This window comes from Poeciliopsis prolifica, unplaced genomic scaffold, assembly GCF_027474105.1.
Source record: "Poeciliopsis prolifica strain line A6 unplaced genomic scaffold, Auburn_PproV2 SCAFFOLD026, whole genome shotgun sequence".
In the NCBI taxonomy this organism is placed as follows: Eukaryota; Metazoa; Chordata; class Actinopteri; order Cyprinodontiformes; family Poeciliidae; genus Poeciliopsis; species Poeciliopsis prolifica.
Genome location: NW_026562401.1, coordinates 1,967,562 through 1,986,240, shown reverse-complemented (window position 1 = coordinate 1,986,240; position 18,679 = coordinate 1,967,562). Strand labels below are relative to the sequence as shown.

The window sequence follows — 18,679 nt, the reverse complement described above, 5'->3', positions numbered from 1 at the left end:
GACGATGTGGCACAAGCCATAACATGCAGGGTTTTTTTTTTGAAACAACATAAATGAGAATGTACAAAGTTAAAGTCTATTATGAGCCAAAAAAGTGAGAGTAAGACATAATTTTTAGATTAAACATCAGTACTATTGAGCCTAAGCCAAAAGACTGTTGCAGCTTATTTGCATTTAAAGAAGAAACTTAGATTTAGGTCTTCATCACTAAGTCAACAGATTGGAGAACAAATCAGATTTTATACCAGAAGGAAACAGTTATTACAGACTGAAAAAAAAAAAAACTGAAAAAAACAAAGTTATAATATAAGTGGGTAGATAACATGCAGATGGATTAAATAGACCAACAAATAGAACAAGGGGTGGATGGAGGAATGGACAAGCAGATCTAACTGAACTGACAGATAAGATGGTTGGACACGGATGGGATTAAAACAGAGAAAAACAGATATACAAAGGTAAATGGAAATACAAACATTTTTTATACTTAAAGTAAACTCTATACTTTTCCAGATTGTGTATGAACCTTTTAAATAAAGCATATCTACATGTTACACAGTAAAACATGAAGCAATGAGAAACAGTGTTCCCTCCTAATTCGTCTAAAACGAGTCTGGGACTTGACTCCAGGAAAAACATAAAGCTCAACTTGCATCAAAAAATTTCAGACTTCTAATTTGACTGAACAATACATTCTCTTGGGATACATACCCATGTTGGTATATATGGTAAATTATGTGACATTATAAAGCTCTGAGCACAGCCGAGGTTCAGGTTTCAGGCTTGATGACACCAACAGGAGGATGAAGACAAATGACATGTCAGAAACTATGGACTGAAACGCTGTCATTTCACTGATGCACCTGACAGCACATCTCCCACTCCCACTTCCACTCCCACATACACACACACACATACAAAAAGATGCAACTGCCGCTGAGCTGTGTGGGTGGAAGAGTAAAAAAACTTTGAAAAGGGACACTGCTCATTTCCTGTCAGTAATAACCATAAACCACCCAACAAGATTGACTAGAAATTAATCATTGGATCACAACAGAAAATTGCTACACTGCTGTTGGTGGCAGTAATCATAGAAAATGACTTCAAGCGTTAATGATTGTTAGGAGGTTCAGTACCGAACTGAAGGCAGCGAGCCACTGAAATTGAGGCCATTTAAACTGGAAATTGATGAGTGATTTAGCAGATGAGTGTGCCGTTTCAAAGATATGGCAGCAATTCATCAAAACAGAGGTTCATTGTGATTTTTTTCCCCCTCCATTTTTCCTCCTCCATCTCCTCGCTTCTGCAGCCCCCCATCCCACCTCAGCCCGTCTCTGTAAATACCACTCTTCAATTATTGACACTAAACTCTGAAGGGCATAAAGACCAGGCATGGCCTTCCCACCTCCAGCGCTATTCAGCAGAAAGAAAAGCACACATACACACATAAAGAAATGCCAGGCCGGCCTCCTGCCGCGAATCACGCACTGACTGGCCAAAACAGAGCGTGCAAGCACAACAACCTGCAAACACATTACCTCATACTCCTCTGACTCGATAAGCAGTTTGGCTGTGGTGATGCGAGACTCGTACGGAGGGATTTCATTCTGGAGGAAGTGGGGAGAAAAAAAACAGAAAATAACAATAAAGGACGATGTGACCACCTTTGGAGGAGTGTTTACACGAGAAAAATCAAACAGAGTTCTTCCTTCCTTTGTCTGATAATAACACGATCCAATTTCAGGCTGCAAAATGCTCCACAGCTGCATGGCTGTTAATCTCAGTCAAAGTGTCAGCAGGCTGAGTTCGGATCAACCTGCAGGTGAAGATAAGAGTCATAACTGTGGAGTCACAGGGGGTTTGTTCTACCAAATCATCACAAACCCTTTCCTGTATCACATTTTTCTTTTTTAAAATGAACCCTGATGTAATTTATTTGGTGATATTAAAATCTAGCACTGCAGCCATTATTTTTCCCCATTAGTGTGACTCCTGGTGCTGCCTTTCATATCAGTTTTTTTCACGCACTTTGACTTAACAGCACACGTTTGTGAAGGGCTTGTCTCATCTTTTTTTTTTTTTTAATGTTCGCCAGTTCATTATCTCTTACTTCTTTTTTTTCTGTCTTTGCTGATGTCCTTAACGTCCGCTGCAAAGCACACTTTGACAGCCAGTATAGTTTAAAAAGGCTTTTTGAAATAAACCTGAATAAAGATGCACCAATAAAATTGGATGGTGACATAATACCACCAGTTTTCCAGCTTAACCAGCGAATCAGGAGCTCAGTTAAGACACCACCCTGAGGCTCCAAGGACAAACAAAAATCATTTTTAATACTTTAGAGACATCTATATGTCTGGATTTGTTTTTAAAAATTAAGTGAAGACAAAGCAGTTTGTGATCATCTTATGGTGTCTGTAAGATACAAAAAAGTGCTTAAGCATACTTTGCATTCAGTATATTTATCACCAAACCATCACTTCATGAGAATAACAATTTTTCTTGTTATTCTCATGAATTCAATTGAATTCCTATGTAAACTTTAAAACTTTGAAAAATCCCCAGAGTGAAAGCAAAAAAAGCAAAAGAGGCTATCAGAAGATTTATGTTGTCTTATAGAAATAATAATTAGAGCCATCGCAATACAATAATGATGCAGAACGTAGATTTCCTTACACCGCTGCCAACAGCAACACTTTTCAGTGTGGCTGATGATAGTAAAGTTCAGAGGAACATGGAGCTTATTAAGACAGGTTTGAAGAGGTTAAGAGTGAAGCAAAATTCCTCTAATTTATTATTTTGAGCTTTTAAACTTCTGATGCTATTGAAGACATTGGATTTGAAAAGTTTATGCTTTGGGACATCTTACAGTTAAGCTAAGTAGCTACATTGTCCAGGGAATAAAGTTGTGTTTCTGTAAGGCTAAGTTTGCTAAGTGATGCTGTTGTCCTTTCGGCACTTCTCTCTGACGGATTGCCACAATACAGCACCTGCCTCCATACGAATTTGGCAGATTTTTTAAAGACCAAACGCCATTCCCTATGCAAACCCCTGATTATCCCCAGGTAGGAACAGGATTCGAATGGGGAGCCTCGAGGGCCATGGCCACCTGCTCCACTACCTGAGTCACTGCTGCCTGCCAAGGGGCCCAAAAGTTCTGGCTGCTAAAAAAGAGTAAAGATGCTAAAGTTACATTAAAAGTTACATGGCCTCTGTGATAATGCTTTCTTTTTTGTCTTCTTCTTTTTTTAAAGGCTGTTAATCCTAACACTTAATATGTTAAAATTAACATCAAAGCCAGAGATCTGAACTTGGCCACAAAATTCTGATCAGTGCATTTCTTAACCTGATTATTATTTGTGGCAGTGAGAGAAACAGCTACCAGACAACAAGCTTACTTGTGTTTCTTCTTCTGTTGTAGAGGAAGCTGCACTTTGCTTCTGCACAGGTAACCACATCCCAACACTTTTCAACAGGTATTCCTTCCCTTCCTAAAAACAAAAGAAAGATCCATGTGATGATCAATTTGTGTAAAATCTTTCAGATATGTCTTTTACGAACATGAAGAAATGTAAATATTCTTGTATTACACATTGGTTAATTGATTCTCCACAGAGATTAATGACCAATTATTATGATTTAATTTAATTATTGTAAATAATAATCAAAGCAGCTTGGCTGAAAAAAATACACAAAAAAATTCATGTTGGTCTGAGGATGTATGGATAGCTAAAAAAAAACTGGGGCAAGCCTGATCCCTAAAGGCTTCATCAGGTACTGCATTGGTTGAACTCTTGACTACTTCCCAACAATTTAAAGATTTGAGATATTGTTGAAAACGTACTCAAACCTGTTGAATCTCGATCATATTTGAAGCTCAAGGCTGTTTCCTGCTCTCGACACGGCTAAGTGGAACAACATAGCGAAAAAGCTACGTGAGCTATAATTAAAATGTTACTTTCATGCTTCGTTAAAACTTCATTAACTCACAGGAATCCATTGACATAGATGGAAGATATAATGTAAATGCTCCTCTTTAATCTTTATTGTTAATTTTAACCCATGATAACCCACAGTGATAACTAATCAACCTCCTGCTGCGGTCAAGAGTTTGTGATTTCAAAACATTAACGAAATGAGAATGTGCCTCGCCAGGGGTGGCGGCGAGACTGTTTTCTGTAACTAAAGATACATTTTTATTCATGTAAAAGCTACAACACATGAAAGAGAAATATGTAGTTCCTCTAGCATGTGTTGTAGCTTTCAGTTTCTCTAGAGTAAGAAAAATAAATGTTTTGTCACCTACATCCAACTCAGTGTAAAATAATTATGGATTATTCCTCACAATATAACAAAAAATAAAGAGTTTGATTTAGAATGTTTTAGTTTCTATTTATAAGATCAATATGTTAACACACTGAAATAGTAAAAAGACATCAAAGTAATCAGATTTGTTTTTCTTTTTATTCACAGCAGGCATCTAAATTAATAGCTAATTAATAATTAACAATTTTTGGTTTATGATCAAATCAAAAGCAGAAAATATACCCCAGAAAGTTTAAGGTTGCATACTCTGATAGATTCTTTTTAATTTACAAAAGGTAGAAAAAGTGACTTGGACCACGTTTTTGTTTCTCTTTGTTGCAAAACTATCTTTTGAAACTAAAACTAGACAGGGTACATTACACTTCAAAGAAAATCAGAAATTGTCACTAAATAGGAAAACGTGAGCAGTGCATATCAACAAGAGTTATTGCACTTGTAAATTTTTAGTAAAAAAAAAATATAAAACTACACTTTCAAGAGATATTATTTCAGCTATGTAACACAATATTTTCATGTATGAATAGAGAAATATTCAGTCACAAATGGCATTGTTTCAATAATATATATTCACAATCAAGTAATTTACAACACTGATTAATGAATAAATAATAATTTATTAAATACCTCACATTGCATTAGGTGGGGTGATGGATTTATGACTATATTATTTTTAATAAATATAATTAAGGGTCCATTTAGTTTACACAAATCCTCTATGTTCTTCCAGGATAAAACTGTAAGGTTGATGCAGCAGTTTTCTCGGAAACTGAGTCCAACATGCTTCCTCGTCTCTTTCAATTTATCAGATGACTACATGACCTCAATGATCTGCCCAGTAATTAACATTCCTATTGGCTTTACCCATCTGTGTGTGCGTGTTAATGTAAGTGTCCATCTGCTGATTAATGGCATACAATTCAATCTGCTCAGAATAATTAACTCGGCAGATTCCTGCTTTAATGTGGCGATAATTCATCTGGAGTCCCTGTGTGAGTGCGTGGACTGACCTGGTTTCTCTCTGTACTAAACAGGTAACTGGCCATAAGCTGGAGAGCCTCTGGGTTCTCATGGTGATACTGTAAAGCTTTTTCAATGAACTCTCGGCACTTGTCTGCAGCTCCCTCCTCCATGCTACGATCAGAGGAGCAGAAAGAACCAAATGTGGAGTTATCAGAAATTACTAAAATGTGAGAGTGAATTTCTAGTTGTCAGCAGTGCAGGTTGTCAGCAGTGCAGGTTGTTCTGCTGCGGTACCAGAGGTCTGTTAAGTAGATCTCAGCCAGGGAGCAGTAGGCCACGCTGACATCCTTCCCTGAAGGGACCTCGTTGTTCTCTTCCGTTGTTCCAGCGGCACCAGCCTGAGCAGGACAAGACAGACTTCCTGACTTAGAAATTATCATATAAACTATTTAAACTGAAAACATAACAGGAAAGTATTTTTACATTAATAGTTACATAATGTTAGAAAACACTTGTCTATGCTCCCAGAGGAACTTCAGTTGAATAGGCCATTTATGTTGAAAACATGGTTGTGTCAAGCAGAAAAAAATCTGAGTTATAAATGAGTAACTAACAAAAAAGCCTCAAATGTCCTCTTCTTGTTCAGTGAGCGTATACACATTCTGCAGAATGACTTATTTCAACACAGAGATTGTTTTTTTTCTGTTAGTTCATCAGTCTTAATAGAGACATCTGTACTTTACTGAAGAAAGACATAAACACCCAAATATTTTCAGAACCAATTTACATGTAAAATTAGTTTTGAACATTTTAGTCTCATTAAAAAAAATGTACATGAAATTATCAAATACTCTTTTTTTCAGCATTTATTTGATCTGCTTTTAAGATTTAAAAAAAGACACTTTTCTGTCACACTGTTTAGGATTTTTCAAGTGACTCCAGAACATTTTAGTTAATTGTATCAAAAATCAAACACATATGTCCACACTATTGTTCTGGCTTTTTATTCCGAACAAGACATCTAGTTTATTTTATAAGAAATAACACACATTTTTTACTAAACACAGGTAAACATTCTTGGTGAAAGAAACAACGCCTCGGCTTCTTAAAGAAGATGATCACATGAAGACCCTTCATCATCATGTAACTTGTTTATAGAACCTATTCTTAATGGGAGGGGTAGTCTAGACCACAGTACCCTCTTGTGGACAAAGCATAAATTGTCTTAAATCACAACTAGAATGAAATTTTTAGAACATTCATCTTAAAAATACACACACAAGATGCATCATTATAGGGCATATTTAGATACATTGAAGATATTCACATTTTACTTCACACATGTGGTCAGACCCCACTTGTTTTACATCAAGGAATATCCATCTGTTAGAAAGGTTGAGTCAGAGACAGACCTAACTGTAATTGAGAAACTGGAAAGACATGAACATTGTTTAGTGTATTAGTATGAGCTTTCTTGTGAGGATGAATTTGCAAAAATGTTAGTCTTGAGCTGTGCAAAGCTGGTAGACGTATACACAGAAGAGTGACAGCTGTTACTGCAGGAAAAGATTTTTCTGCAGTCATCAATCAGAATGGTTGAAATGTGGATATGTTCAAAGGGTATGAAGTTGTTCTCACTAACCTCTGTTTCCTGTTTCTCTAGAACCGACAGAAGAACTTGTATTCCTCTTGTGTAGTAGTCCACAGCCTCCTGGCCGGTGTGAATTTGTCCCAGATACATGTATTTGCTATGACCAACATCCGGGCTCAGTTCTATTGCCCTGAGAAACACTTGGGTGTTGGTAAAGGAAGCCCAAACCATTCCCATTTCATGACAGAGTGAACAAAATACACAATGCTTTAGTGACTAATCAGTAGATAATGTATAAAGAAAATAAAGTCACAAAAAGGATATTGATTTAGCTTTCTGCATGTCTCCTAATTCAGAGCAAATGTGTCCCAGCATGTCAAGAGCTTGTAGGTTGTTGGAGTCCACATCCAAAGCTCTCTGACAGAAAAGGCCAGCCATCTCAAAGTCAAAACTGTCCATGTAATCCTGAGTCTGAACACACAAGATAAATAAATGTACAGATTACATTTACTAGCCACTTTCTACTGTGATATGTTTCATTTTTAAAGGCACCTTCTCTAGTAGTTGCTGTACTGAGTACTTTTCAGCTGTCTTCTTCTTGGCTTTCTCATGCATTCTTACTTTCATCCTTTCTTGAGGTGACAAATCAACAAATCCCCCATCTGTGGAGATGAAACATAGGCGCGAATGAAAAGTTGCTCGTGTCTCATTTACTGATAAATGGGACGAACAAATTTCACACTGGATATAGCAAAAAAACATAAGTAGAATAACTGCACAGCTGACCCCTGTTTTGACGGTTGTCCTTCCTCTTGGGTTTATTTTTCTTCTTGTTCTTAGCCTGACCTCCCATACTGATAAATAACGTTCGTTGCTCGTTGCAATAAATGTTTCCCCTTAATCAAAAAGCTTTTCCCAAATTACGCGTGCTAAAGAACTCCGAACAGCAGGCGGCATGCAACACGCATGCGGTAAGTGCTGAAGCTGGGTGCGCCCCATTTGCGACTTGACGAGGCAGTAGGGACGCCGTGCTGGAGGGGTTTGTACACAGTCGGTCTCAAACAGTGCATCTGTCGTGACATATCCATATCTCAACCGCCATGCTCGACCTACCCCTCTTTCACTGTCATTGATATTTAAGCATATTTCTAAATAAAGTTATTTGATCTGCAGATTTTGATTCCCACTCGGCTGTTTATGCGTCGGGAGGTGAGGTATGTATGTAATTTATGCTTTTTGTCAACGGCTGTTGATATTATAATCCAGGATCGGTTTGACAGGTTGCCTCTAACCTTCTTCAGCTAACACAAATATTCATAATTTTCCCTATATTAGAAAGGAAAATACTCTTCTCATTGCGATCATTTTCACCCAGATTATTCACCGGCTGATTGTTAAGAAACGCATCCAAAGCCACAGCTACGGAGACAGATGATGAACAAAATACCAAATATACTGAATCCATTTTCAAAACTTAGCAAGTAGAAACGTAAAATATTTCAGATCTAGTGTTATGTTTGTTGTTGCGGAAATATTCTGAAAGCTATGATAAAAAAAATTAAGTCATAAACTTTGTTTTAAATTTACCGATCCATTTTTGAGGATGCGCTACACTTGATCGACAAGGTGATGAGCCAATCAGACAATACGTCGAGACAACGCCTAGTGACGCATCTGGAACTTTCTCGATTTCAACCAATGGTATAATACGTCAAATGGACGCAGTATTTTTTTCTTCATTTTACAATTTGTTGTAAATAAACGAATGACAGAATTGCGGTTGGCGTTGAAATTGCTCAACAAAATACAGCCTACACAGACCTCCTAATACTCGAGTCTATTTTGAGGTAAGTGTAGAATATTTACGTCGAAATAATGACAAACTACAGCCTCTCACGACCGTTATATCTGCCGCCGCCCTGGAGTGACAAGAAATGTAATGATAAAGCAATGTAAGGTTAGCTGAAAGGTGTTAATGCTAATGCTTGATGGTGCCACACCAAGTTGTCTAATATTTTAACTTTTGCTTCGCCATACTGCAATAACAACGAGCTCTTCGCTCGTTGTTAAATATTTTGTTGTTTATTATCCGTTATAACCACCTGACGTTAACGAAGCCGCTAGCCTTTTAGCTTGGCTGCAGAGCAAGCAAGTGTTCAAATAACTATTATCGCCAGGTTATGTAAATACTTAAAATGTGATTTGTACGATCATTGTGTATATAATGCAGCTTGCAATTTTTAAGTTTCATTAGAAATGTAATTCAAGAACACTTGCCGAGCTAAATTGTGTAGTACAATTAGTAAACGCCCAAAAATCTTTCTGAAATTTTCTTCTTAATGTATCACTTCTCATAGCTCAAAAGTTTTGCTTTTTCTTCAACAGCAACATAGGAAGCAGAATCCCAGAGAATACTTTGTGATGGCAAAGTAATCTTTGTGTCTTTATGTTGTCTTTAAATGTTAAATATCGAAGAGCTGTATATGAAAAGAAGTAACTTAATTTCAAAAGCCAATAAAATATATTTTAAGCAATACAATCATTAATACAGGATAAATAATGAGGAAGCTACATTATTATTTATTATTAATAAATAATTAAGATGAAACTATTGGATACTTTACATATGGCCAGTTTAAAAATCCAGTTATACAGAAATGTAAAATCCTTACTTAATTAAAAACAAAACAGAAATTATGATTTTGAACAAACGGTCTTTCAAGTATATACTTTTTCAGTGTTCAATGGGTACAGTCGCATTTCTTGCTGTAGAATAAATTTCCAAAATTAAAATCCGTGACAGAGAATATGATTTCACAAAACAAGTTTATGCAATGCTTTTTTATATTTTATTAAAAAAACTAAAAAAAAATATTCTATGAATTAACTATAACTTGAAAACTGAAGAAAACAACTAGATCTCATCAGAAAGTGACAATAAAATGTGCCTCTTTTGTGGAACATTTTGTATTCCCATGTATGGTGGAAGATTATTTTTGGAAAAAACATTGAAAGCTACTTTTTTGCAGACATGCAGAAAAGTCATCAAGACAGAAGATGACTTTTCTGGCTTAAAAAAAAGACTTTTTTTTTTTCAGAAAGCTTTTTTCCCTTAGATGGTCAGTTTTGTTAATTTAAATTACTGAATTAAAATAACATATACATAGGTGACTATGATGGATATTAGAAAAAATATATATCTGTTACTAAATATAACAGTTGTTTAGTCTGTTCTTGAACTCACCTTAACAGAAGGCAAATCTGGATTTGTGTTTGTGTGCTGTTGCCTGGTAGATTGATGTCATACCTACGCTTCATTTTGCTGCCAGTCCCTGAGCTCAGACGAAGTTGGACCACAGAGAGAAGTTGTGGCTAATGCCACAGGTACAGACTGCCCTGGGAAGTGGAGTGTTGCCATTTGGAAAAGACTGCATTAAGAACAAACAGTCTCTCTTGTCCCTGCATGAAAGTCGGACAGAAGAGGGCGTTACTAAGGATTTGAAGCCCATCATGTCAGAGTTGAATAAGGAGGTGGTTGATTTGGTTTGGGGAAAACCATCGGGGGGAGGAGTTTCCACTTCGATCTTCCGAAGATGGTCTCAAGGTAAGGCTTTTGTTGTGATAACCGCGATGAGTTCATGTCCATGTTTTCAGTTGTTTAGAAATTGGCAAACATTTGATATTTTATTGGAAGAATATCTCTTTCTGCCAGGCTAGATAGGCTAGAGTATATCAAAGTATGTTGAACATTTTAAATCTTCCTCTTTTATTTTTTATGTATATGTCTGTTGTCAATCCTTGTTTTACTAAAGATCCAGACAAAATGTTGTTTATTGTGTGCTTAAATATGTATACAGGATGAATTATTGGCTCACTATTGAATGTAGGCTTCCCTTTTTTACAGGATTTGTTTTTAGTGACCATGAGCAAACGGCTCTGAAGCAGTTTGAAGGAGGACCATGTGCTGTGATTGCACCTGTTCAGGTACGTTTCTCATTGCACAACAGCCTGAATATTAGTTCATTCAGTGGCAACAAGGTAAGCTCACTGAATATTAGATAAGGGGCGAACATGACATGTTACTAAAATTCCAGTTTCTGTAAATTGAGTTTTTCTTTACAGGCTTTTCTCCTAAAGAACATTCTTTTTAACAGAGAAAATTCCACATGGAGACAAATGTCAGGTAGCTTCCCCCCAAAAAAATGTATTGGTTTTACTGTTTTTCTTATGTCTAACCAAAACAATTGATATTTTCATGTTTGTCTCTGTTAGAGGAAGAGCAGAAGATGGCCCTGTGTTCAACACTGAGTGAAATCCTTGAGTCTGCCTGTGCCAGCCCCTCCACAGGGTTCTGTTTTGTGACCTGGGCCAAGGGACAGAGCCCATGTAGTAGCACGCTTTCTAAGACCCAGACACAGTCTCAAACACAGGACATGCCAAGACCAGAGAGCAGTCAGTCGCCACAGGAACAGCAGCCAAGTTAGTCTCGTATCATCACCCGCTCACTGACTGCATCTTTGGCTGCCCAACTAAACACATTTTACTGAAGTTTGACAGACTAACTCTATCAGTCTGTGATTGTGTTTTCTTGTGTCTAGCTGCTTTGGCTGCTGAGGACCTTGGCTTTGAACAATTTCACAGCATACTTCAGTAAGTGAAGATTATTATTTTTTTTTATCAAATATCATACTCATCATAAATACCTCTTTGAATATAGTCTGGTAAAATGATGAATATTGTGGAGGGAAGGATTTAAAACAAACAATGAGGTTTGACATTGCTAAAGTGCAAGATTTTTATAGTCTGCTGCATTTTTCTCAGAAGCATGAGGAGCATAAAAAGGAGGTCTCAATTTATCTGTCTTGGCTTTTAAAGTGAACTTTCAATTTCACTCTCCTTACAATATGCCAGCTCTCTGCTTTTATTGATTACCTTGTTGAAAGAACGCTTACACATAAGATGTCTGTTAAAGACACACCAGCAAATTAAATATATGCACGGTTGAACTTGCTGTGAGAAACATTGAAATTTCATCACATAGCTCCCTGACAGCTTAGACTACAGTCAGCAAAACGCAAAGCTTGCTCAAAGCAATGAGGTGCATGCTAAATAAGACAGACAGCTTCACTGGTATTTTTTTAATGAGCAGTAGGATGGGAAGCATGCATGCTAATCCCTTGCAGTCTAATTTTTCTTTGTCCTGTTTTGTCTTGCGTCATATTTTTTTATCTTTACACAATAAGGACTGGCAAACACAATCCATGTCGTGTGACATTTTACAACCTGACACCCTTGGAATTAGCTTTATGTTGTTTCATTTTATTTTCTTATGATTTTTATATATGCATATATATATATATGTACATTTACTTTCCCACCTCCCCTTTATCCTGCAGCAAGCGAACTGTCCTGTCAGTGTCTGATCTCAGAGAAGAGGTGCTGTCTCTATACCAGTCCTGGAGGGGGTGCTGTGGGGTTTTGCTTTTCCTTTACTCTGTCATCCTCACTAAGGTAAGGTGAAAAATGTAGCAGAGAGAGAAAAATGGTAATTTCTAATACTGATGGCGGTGATATGATTTCTGAGATTAAGGGGATTTTAAAAAACAAAGTTAATTAGGTACAAATCGAATATTAGATACTTATTAAAAAATATGTAATGTTCAAACAAAAAATGTAATGTAGAGGTTCCAAAGATTTCTAAATCTTGAACAAATGTTCTCTTTTGCTCTTTTTTTGCAGGGCATAGAGAATATTAGAAATGAAATCCAGGACCCAACAGAGCCCCTCATAGACCCTATACATGGTCACGGAAGGTATACAAATCCATCTTTTTATTAAGCATTAAGGTGACTTAAAATGATTTGCTGTTTAGTTTACATTATAAAAACAAGTAATACAAAGTAGATTTTTGTTTTTATTAAAATTTTATTGCTAATTAAAGACTTTGCTGTTCTTTTATCTATAATTCTCTTTATGATGGTGAGAGCCCAAAATTAGAAGTGATGGAATGCCTTAAGCTGAATTTTTCATCCTGTTTATTGCCGTTTAATACATTGGGGTCTTTTGTCAGCAAAATGTAAAGGATTTTGTTATCTTAACACTTTTCCATTCATTTCTTGTAAAGCACATTTCGTTTGTGTAAACCACATATATGACTGGTTTCATACAAATACATTATCCTTGCCTACTGCACCTCTAAACCCGCTGCTGGTGTCTCTCCCTGCCTGCAGCATATTCCCACATATTGACAAGATAAAAGGGATGCAGAACAAGTGAGAATAATATCTCTGTTTTCATGATCATAGCATGAGCCTTAAGTTTAATTTGGGCTAAATGTTGATCATTGTCTCTATGGGAACTTCTGTGACTCTCAGCTGCACAAAATCAGTTTAAGTTTTAGTTTATGGATGCGAGGGAGAGCTGAACACATCGTGTACATGACCAGCATTGTGAAGTTCAAAGTTTCTATCAGAAATGTTAGTGGCTCTTAAGAACATATTTATTTTAATATTTTATGCAGAGCTCTCCCTATTTTCTTCACAAAGCACAAATGTGCACAGTAGATTTTGTTTCTTATATAAACATTGTTTTTCTTGTCCCTTTCTCGTTCAGTCAGAGCCTGGTGAACCTCCTTATAACCGGCCACGCCGTCTCTAATGTATGGGATGGAGACAGGGAATGCTCTGGCATGAGTAAGAGCTGGCACTGATGTTGAAAAATAAATCTCATTAACACATAGAACAAGTAGTAATCCTAGATTTAACCATACTTTTCTGAGATGAGTCACTGGTTTAATTTCATATCTTCACATATTAACAGTAAATGACTCAATCTTCCATCAGTAATATCAATTTTCACCTCTCTTTTTAATTCTGTTTAATTTCTTGTAGAGTTGCATGGAATTCATAAACAAGCATCTGTTGGTTTCCTCACGCTTATGGAGTCACTGCGCTACTGCAAGGTACAAACACATGCAGAAGATAAATGAGAAGTATAAGCAAACTGTCAAGCTCTTGCTAAGTGTGCTGAAAACTTGTTTTTTTTTTGTTTTTAAACTACAGTTTACTTTGATCGAGAATTCAAGATGAACACAATTGAGTTTAGCAAAAAAACTTACGAGTAAATAGACATTTGATTCATGTTACGTTTAACTCTTAGATCTGGTAAGTTTCCAGTAAATGTAACAAACTACAACACTTTTGAAAAGATTTAGAAGTAAACTGTTCAAACAAATCAAAAGGACACAATATACTTTCTCACTTAAATTTTCTGCTTTTATGTGAAACATAGATAAGTACCTAAAACCTAATTGCTATTTGAACTAAAACACTAGATAGACATCACTCTTAATGCACAATTTCCATCTTGAAACATGGGAGCAACATCACACTTTGGGGAAGCTTCCCTTAAGTGGAAAGACTTAAGGGACGAACATAGTCAGAGAAATGAGAACATAGTCAGAGAAATGAGAAGGTAGATGAAGCTAAATATTGTTGTGCTGGCAGAAAACTTGCAGGAGGCTGCAAAAGACTTGTGACTGTAGCAGAGGTTCACCTTCCAGCTGGAGAGAAAAGAAAACATTCAGCCAGAGCTGGAGATGGTGATGAAAGCAAATTTATACCTTAAAAGTGTAAAACTTAAATACAATTAAGGAGGTGGGGGATATATTGCAATCAAGCAACTGTGTTACCTTCAGTTGTTATGAAAATGTTGTATATATTGAAACAACCTTAGAAATTTGACTTTACACCCAGTAGTTGTATCTGACTCCTTAAAATTGGCTTCTGTCTTTTTAAGAACTTCCTATGCTCTCCAACACTTGACCTTCAGCATGTCATCACAACAATGCTTCTCCATACGATCCATTGATGCCATTTGTAACTTTCCTTAGAAGTGTCGCGATTTGTATAATAAGTTCATCAGATGTGCAGTTCCACCAGGGTTTTGCTGATTGTTGCTGCCGCTAGTATGATAGAGCTGTGTGGAGGAGGACCGGGGGATGGGTGCTTTGCTTAGGCGACTGAAGCTCCAAGGCAAAGCTTTGGGTAAATGAGTGCTGTATTGCAGGAACAGGCATTGAGGCACCCCCAAATTACCGCCCTGGGGTGTTCAAGAATTTCTCTAACATGCATGAAGGGATTAAAGCAATAGTCTGGATATGTATTTGATAAGGAAATAATATCTTAACATGATATAAAGCCAAAAAAGTGGATTTTGTATGACATCTTAAGAATGTGTTTGCCTTCAGTCACCTAAGCAAAGACTTGAAAAATGTTAAAACCATCTCCATCCAAACTGATTTGCAGGTGAAAAAATGTAGAGACTTGCTTTCAAAGATTTACAACTCAAACTGGAACTGAACTGGATCTTGAGTTTTGACTCGGAGGGAATGAATACATGTTCATTCCACACTGTTCAGAGTTTCATTTGCAAAAAGTAATTTTCCCTGTTCCTTTCTCTTCATGTTGGTTTGTCGCATAACATTCTAAAAAAAATACATTTAGTGTGGGAGGGAATCGTGTTCAAAATGTAAGAAATATTTAGGGCACTTAGACATCTATATATTTAAGCTTTTTGATTGAGGCAAATTCAATTTACACAAAATAAGTAAGCTATTTTCTAAAACAATTGTGAGATCATAAATCTTGGGATTTTAACATACTGTTGCAACTTTGTAACTCTTTGCAACTAAAGTTACAAAGAGTTAAAATTTTAAAATCAAGCTGTCACACAAATATGGAAGTCAGTCTTCAAATTGAGATAATGAACCTGTTTACAATGTGCACATGTTCCCATACATACACAACATGCACGTTCTCCTAACAAGAGGAAAGATGATTTTGGTGAATATGAGTTTTTAATTTAATCCTGATGGTGTTTGGAGAGTTTATTTTTTCTGTTCAGTTAGTCAGTTCATTTTTCTACCGAAAAAGACATGTTTGATTGGAAGCAAATGTTAAATCATAGTGGTACTTGCCAAAAATAGATTCTCTCCTCTTATAATCTATTCTTTTTTTTTTTAGGTCGGGACATTCCTCAAATCTCCAAAGTTCCCTATTTGGATTCTTGGCAGTGAAACGCATCTCTCTGTATTTTTCACCAAGGCAAGTTGAGTGCACTCATCCAGCACATATTTCACACACCGACACAGAGTGTGCAACAGAGGCTGATATTTCTGAGCAGGTTAGAAAAACAAAAATAAGGAATGTGCTCAAGTTTTAGTTTTGTGTAGATCAAATATCAGTGCGTGTGGAAAAACAGGTGAGGCAGAGAAGGAGGGAGAAGGAATGTGAACACTGGAGATTGTCTTATATGGCAGGTGCTGTATGTTGGGTTGTCACCAATCTAGTATCAAGTGGGGATGAAGAGAGTTAAATAGTACATTTGTTATATTGTACGATGTAAAAGTCTGCTTGGCTTCAGTAAAAGACACCAGGTTTACCTTTGCTGTCAGGTCAATGATAACAATGTGGATTAATGTTCCAGATTTTTTTTTTTTTTCTTAGAAGAGTTCAGTCTCAGACTCTCTCAGCATTCATATTTGACTAAATAGATAATCAAGAATGAGACAATTATGTAAGTTGAATCAATTATTTTGTGCTATGAGAGTGTGGCTATTAGTGTAGTGTGAATCACAAACTTGCTGCAAATGCAAACAAAGATATTTAACTTTACAAAACTTTTCTGCTGTGTTTGCACCCTTTCTCCACATGCAAACATGTTTTTCATGGAAAATAAATATTTTAATAAGGCAATTTAAAAAATGCAGATTAAAAATAAAATGGATATTTGTATGCACTTTATATCTGGAAATAATTGATTGTGACGATTATGTCTGAAATAATAATTATCACAAATTGTGCTAGAAGCTACAATAGTAGAACGTTTTATGTTTTGTTTAGTATTTTCTGTGGATGCGTGTGTGTGTGTGTTTATGCTTATTTTTTTCCTCTCTCTTTGTCTAGTTTTTTATTTTCTTTTTTCCTTGCGTTGGCTTACTTTGTCCTGCCTGTTTTGGCAAAACAGAGAAAGCTGAGAGGCTAAAAGGTTCCAAAGAAAATACAAGGCTCTTTAGTCTGCCACAGCTTTAGTAATGCTCAGAATCTCCTTAAATGTTGGTGTCATTTACACCTCCTGTCTGGTCAGCATTATGCATTACAGTGATTTTGACCTCAATCCTATAGTGTGTACCACTAAAATTTGTTTTTACATCCTTTTTTACAAGATTTAGGTTTGTAAACCTAATAAATGTGAGAGATGAGATGCAGCCAAAATGGTTTCTGTTGAATCTCAGTTTTACAGGAGCAATGGACAGAAACATAGTCTTGTTGTGAAAATAACATGCTAAAATGCTGCGGTTTTCATGCTAAAATGCTGCGGTTTTCAGTAATAAAACTAACCAATAATTCTGTTGTAGCAATTATGCTTATTAACTTGCGAAATCATTACTTACTTACCGAGTTAATGTTGTACGACATTAACAAACTTTGCTGCGCCTGTTGTAATTTTACAGCTTTTAATCTCTTTCTGGACTGCATTGTTGCAAGAGCAGAGCTCTGTGTTCTTGGTTCACAAAACTCCAGCTGGTTGAAAAAACACAAGACTTTTTCTGACCTTTTCTACTCAGTGTTCCAGAAATGTTGTAACTGGTTAAGCCCATATTACAGTTGAAACAATGTTAGGGCCTGGTACAGAAACCTGAGGAGAGTGCTGTCATGTGTGTTTTCTCATACAGGTGTGTGTGAATGCATTCACCTTTTACTAAACCAGGTTATCACGCTCATCAGTGAGACAGTAACTATATACAGCAAAAGATTGAGAATTAAATCATGGGTCTAAGATGTCATCTCTATTATTACAACACACCCTAAATATAAAATTGATTAAAAGCTCTATTACATGACTAAAGCTCCACCCGCCAGTCCTAGTGTATCAAATGTTGGATCTGTGATGAACCAATCATGTATGTGCTAATGAGTCACCGATTGATACAACTCCCCGAGGCTGCCGATATGTTTGTATTACATTCACATTGCAGAGCAGAAGAAATTTAACCCTGATTAGTGTTAGTAGTGTGTGCATGTGGTAGGTGTATTCCAAGGAATTTGATTCTAAAGTTCCATTAGATCCATTAAGCACACAAAAACTGGTTAAGATACACAGATAGAGCTACGTTTTGATGTTTGTCATCTGCTTCACAAGCTAAAGACCAACTGGAGAGAAAAGTAGACTTGTTGGAGATGCTTTGAAAAAGTTTTCCTTTTAAAGAAAGTCCAAATGAAATTTGTCAGGTTTACAAACTAATTTGAAACTTATTTTCTATTTTTTTGTTAAACAAAACAAAATCATACCTAATTATGATGCTTTTAACTCCAGCAAACCCTCTCATGGTTGTTACCCTGAACAATTGTCAGTGTATGACCATTGCTTTTAAATTGTCATCTTAATTGCATTTTTGTTTTTATTTAATTTGCCTACACAAAATAAATATTGCCATTTCTCTTTCACATTTCCTGTATTAAGGTTTGTCTGTGTGCTAGAAAAAGTCATAGTGACTGTATATTGGATTGTAATAAGGTGTACACTGATTTATCAGCCAGTAAATTTATTGGCACTTCTTTTCTTAATTTTGGCAAAGCAGTGATTGACCAATACTTGCATATGAAGCCAATTGCATCCTCTGATTGTATCTACCTCAGAAAATGTCTAAAAATCAACCACCAGCTGTCCTCTTCTGCTCTTCCATGAGAGAGGTTTTATAGATAGACTGGCCCACCAGGTCATGCCTGTACATTTGGAGTT

The 18,679-nt window shown here is 36.3% G+C and overlaps 2 protein-coding genes across 5 annotated transcripts in view; one reads left to right on the top strand and one right to left on the bottom strand.

Annotated features, from left to right (window-relative positions):
* The window catches only part of si:dkey-12j5.1 (uncharacterized), a 30,940-nt gene extending 23,098 nt beyond the window's left edge, over nt 1-7,842 (bottom strand). Inside the window, exons 1-8 of the mRNA XM_055048171.1 lie at nt 7,664-7,842; nt 7,430-7,539; nt 7,203-7,348; nt 6,929-7,079; nt 5,581-5,684; nt 5,334-5,457; nt 3,399-3,491; nt 1,539-1,607 (exon numbers count right to left, since the gene is read on the bottom strand). Coding sequence (XP_054904146.1) covers nt 1,539-1,607; nt 3,399-3,491; nt 5,334-5,457; nt 5,581-5,684; nt 6,929-7,079; nt 7,203-7,348; nt 7,430-7,539; nt 7,664-7,730 — 864 coding nt within the window. The 5' untranslated portion in view covers nt 7,731-7,842. The remainder of the gene's footprint in view (nt 1-1,538; nt 1,608-3,398; nt 3,492-5,333; nt 5,458-5,580; nt 5,685-6,928; nt 7,080-7,202; nt 7,349-7,429; nt 7,540-7,663) is intronic.
* Nucleotides 7,843-8,566: 724 nt separating this feature from the next.
* The window catches only part of mindy3 (MINDY lysine 48 deubiquitinase 3), a 34,160-nt gene continuing 24,047 nt past the window's right edge, over nt 8,567-18,679 (top strand). Inside the window, exons 1-13 of one of the 4 annotated variants that reach the window (XM_055048170.1) lie at nt 8,567-8,724; nt 10,172-10,261; nt 10,348-10,481; nt 10,782-10,861; nt 11,000-11,060; nt 11,150-11,356; nt 11,476-11,527; nt 12,274-12,388; nt 12,617-12,690; nt 13,108-13,149; nt 13,490-13,569; nt 13,768-13,838; nt 15,901-15,981. In XM_055048170.1, coding sequence (XP_054904145.1) covers nt 10,388-10,481; nt 10,782-10,861; nt 11,000-11,060; nt 11,150-11,356; nt 11,476-11,527; nt 12,274-12,388; nt 12,617-12,690; nt 13,108-13,149; nt 13,490-13,569; nt 13,768-13,838; nt 15,901-15,981 — 957 coding nt within the window. In that variant the 5' untranslated portion in view covers nt 8,567-8,724; nt 10,172-10,261; nt 10,348-10,387. Of the gene's footprint in view, nt 8,725-10,171; nt 10,482-10,781; nt 10,862-10,999; nt 11,061-11,149; nt 11,357-11,475; nt 11,528-12,273; nt 12,389-12,616; nt 12,691-13,107; nt 13,150-13,489; nt 13,570-13,767; nt 13,839-15,900; nt 15,982-18,679 lie in introns of all 4 variants that reach the window. The other 3 variants (XM_055048168.1, XM_055048167.1, XM_055048169.1) reach the window with 3 other exon arrangements.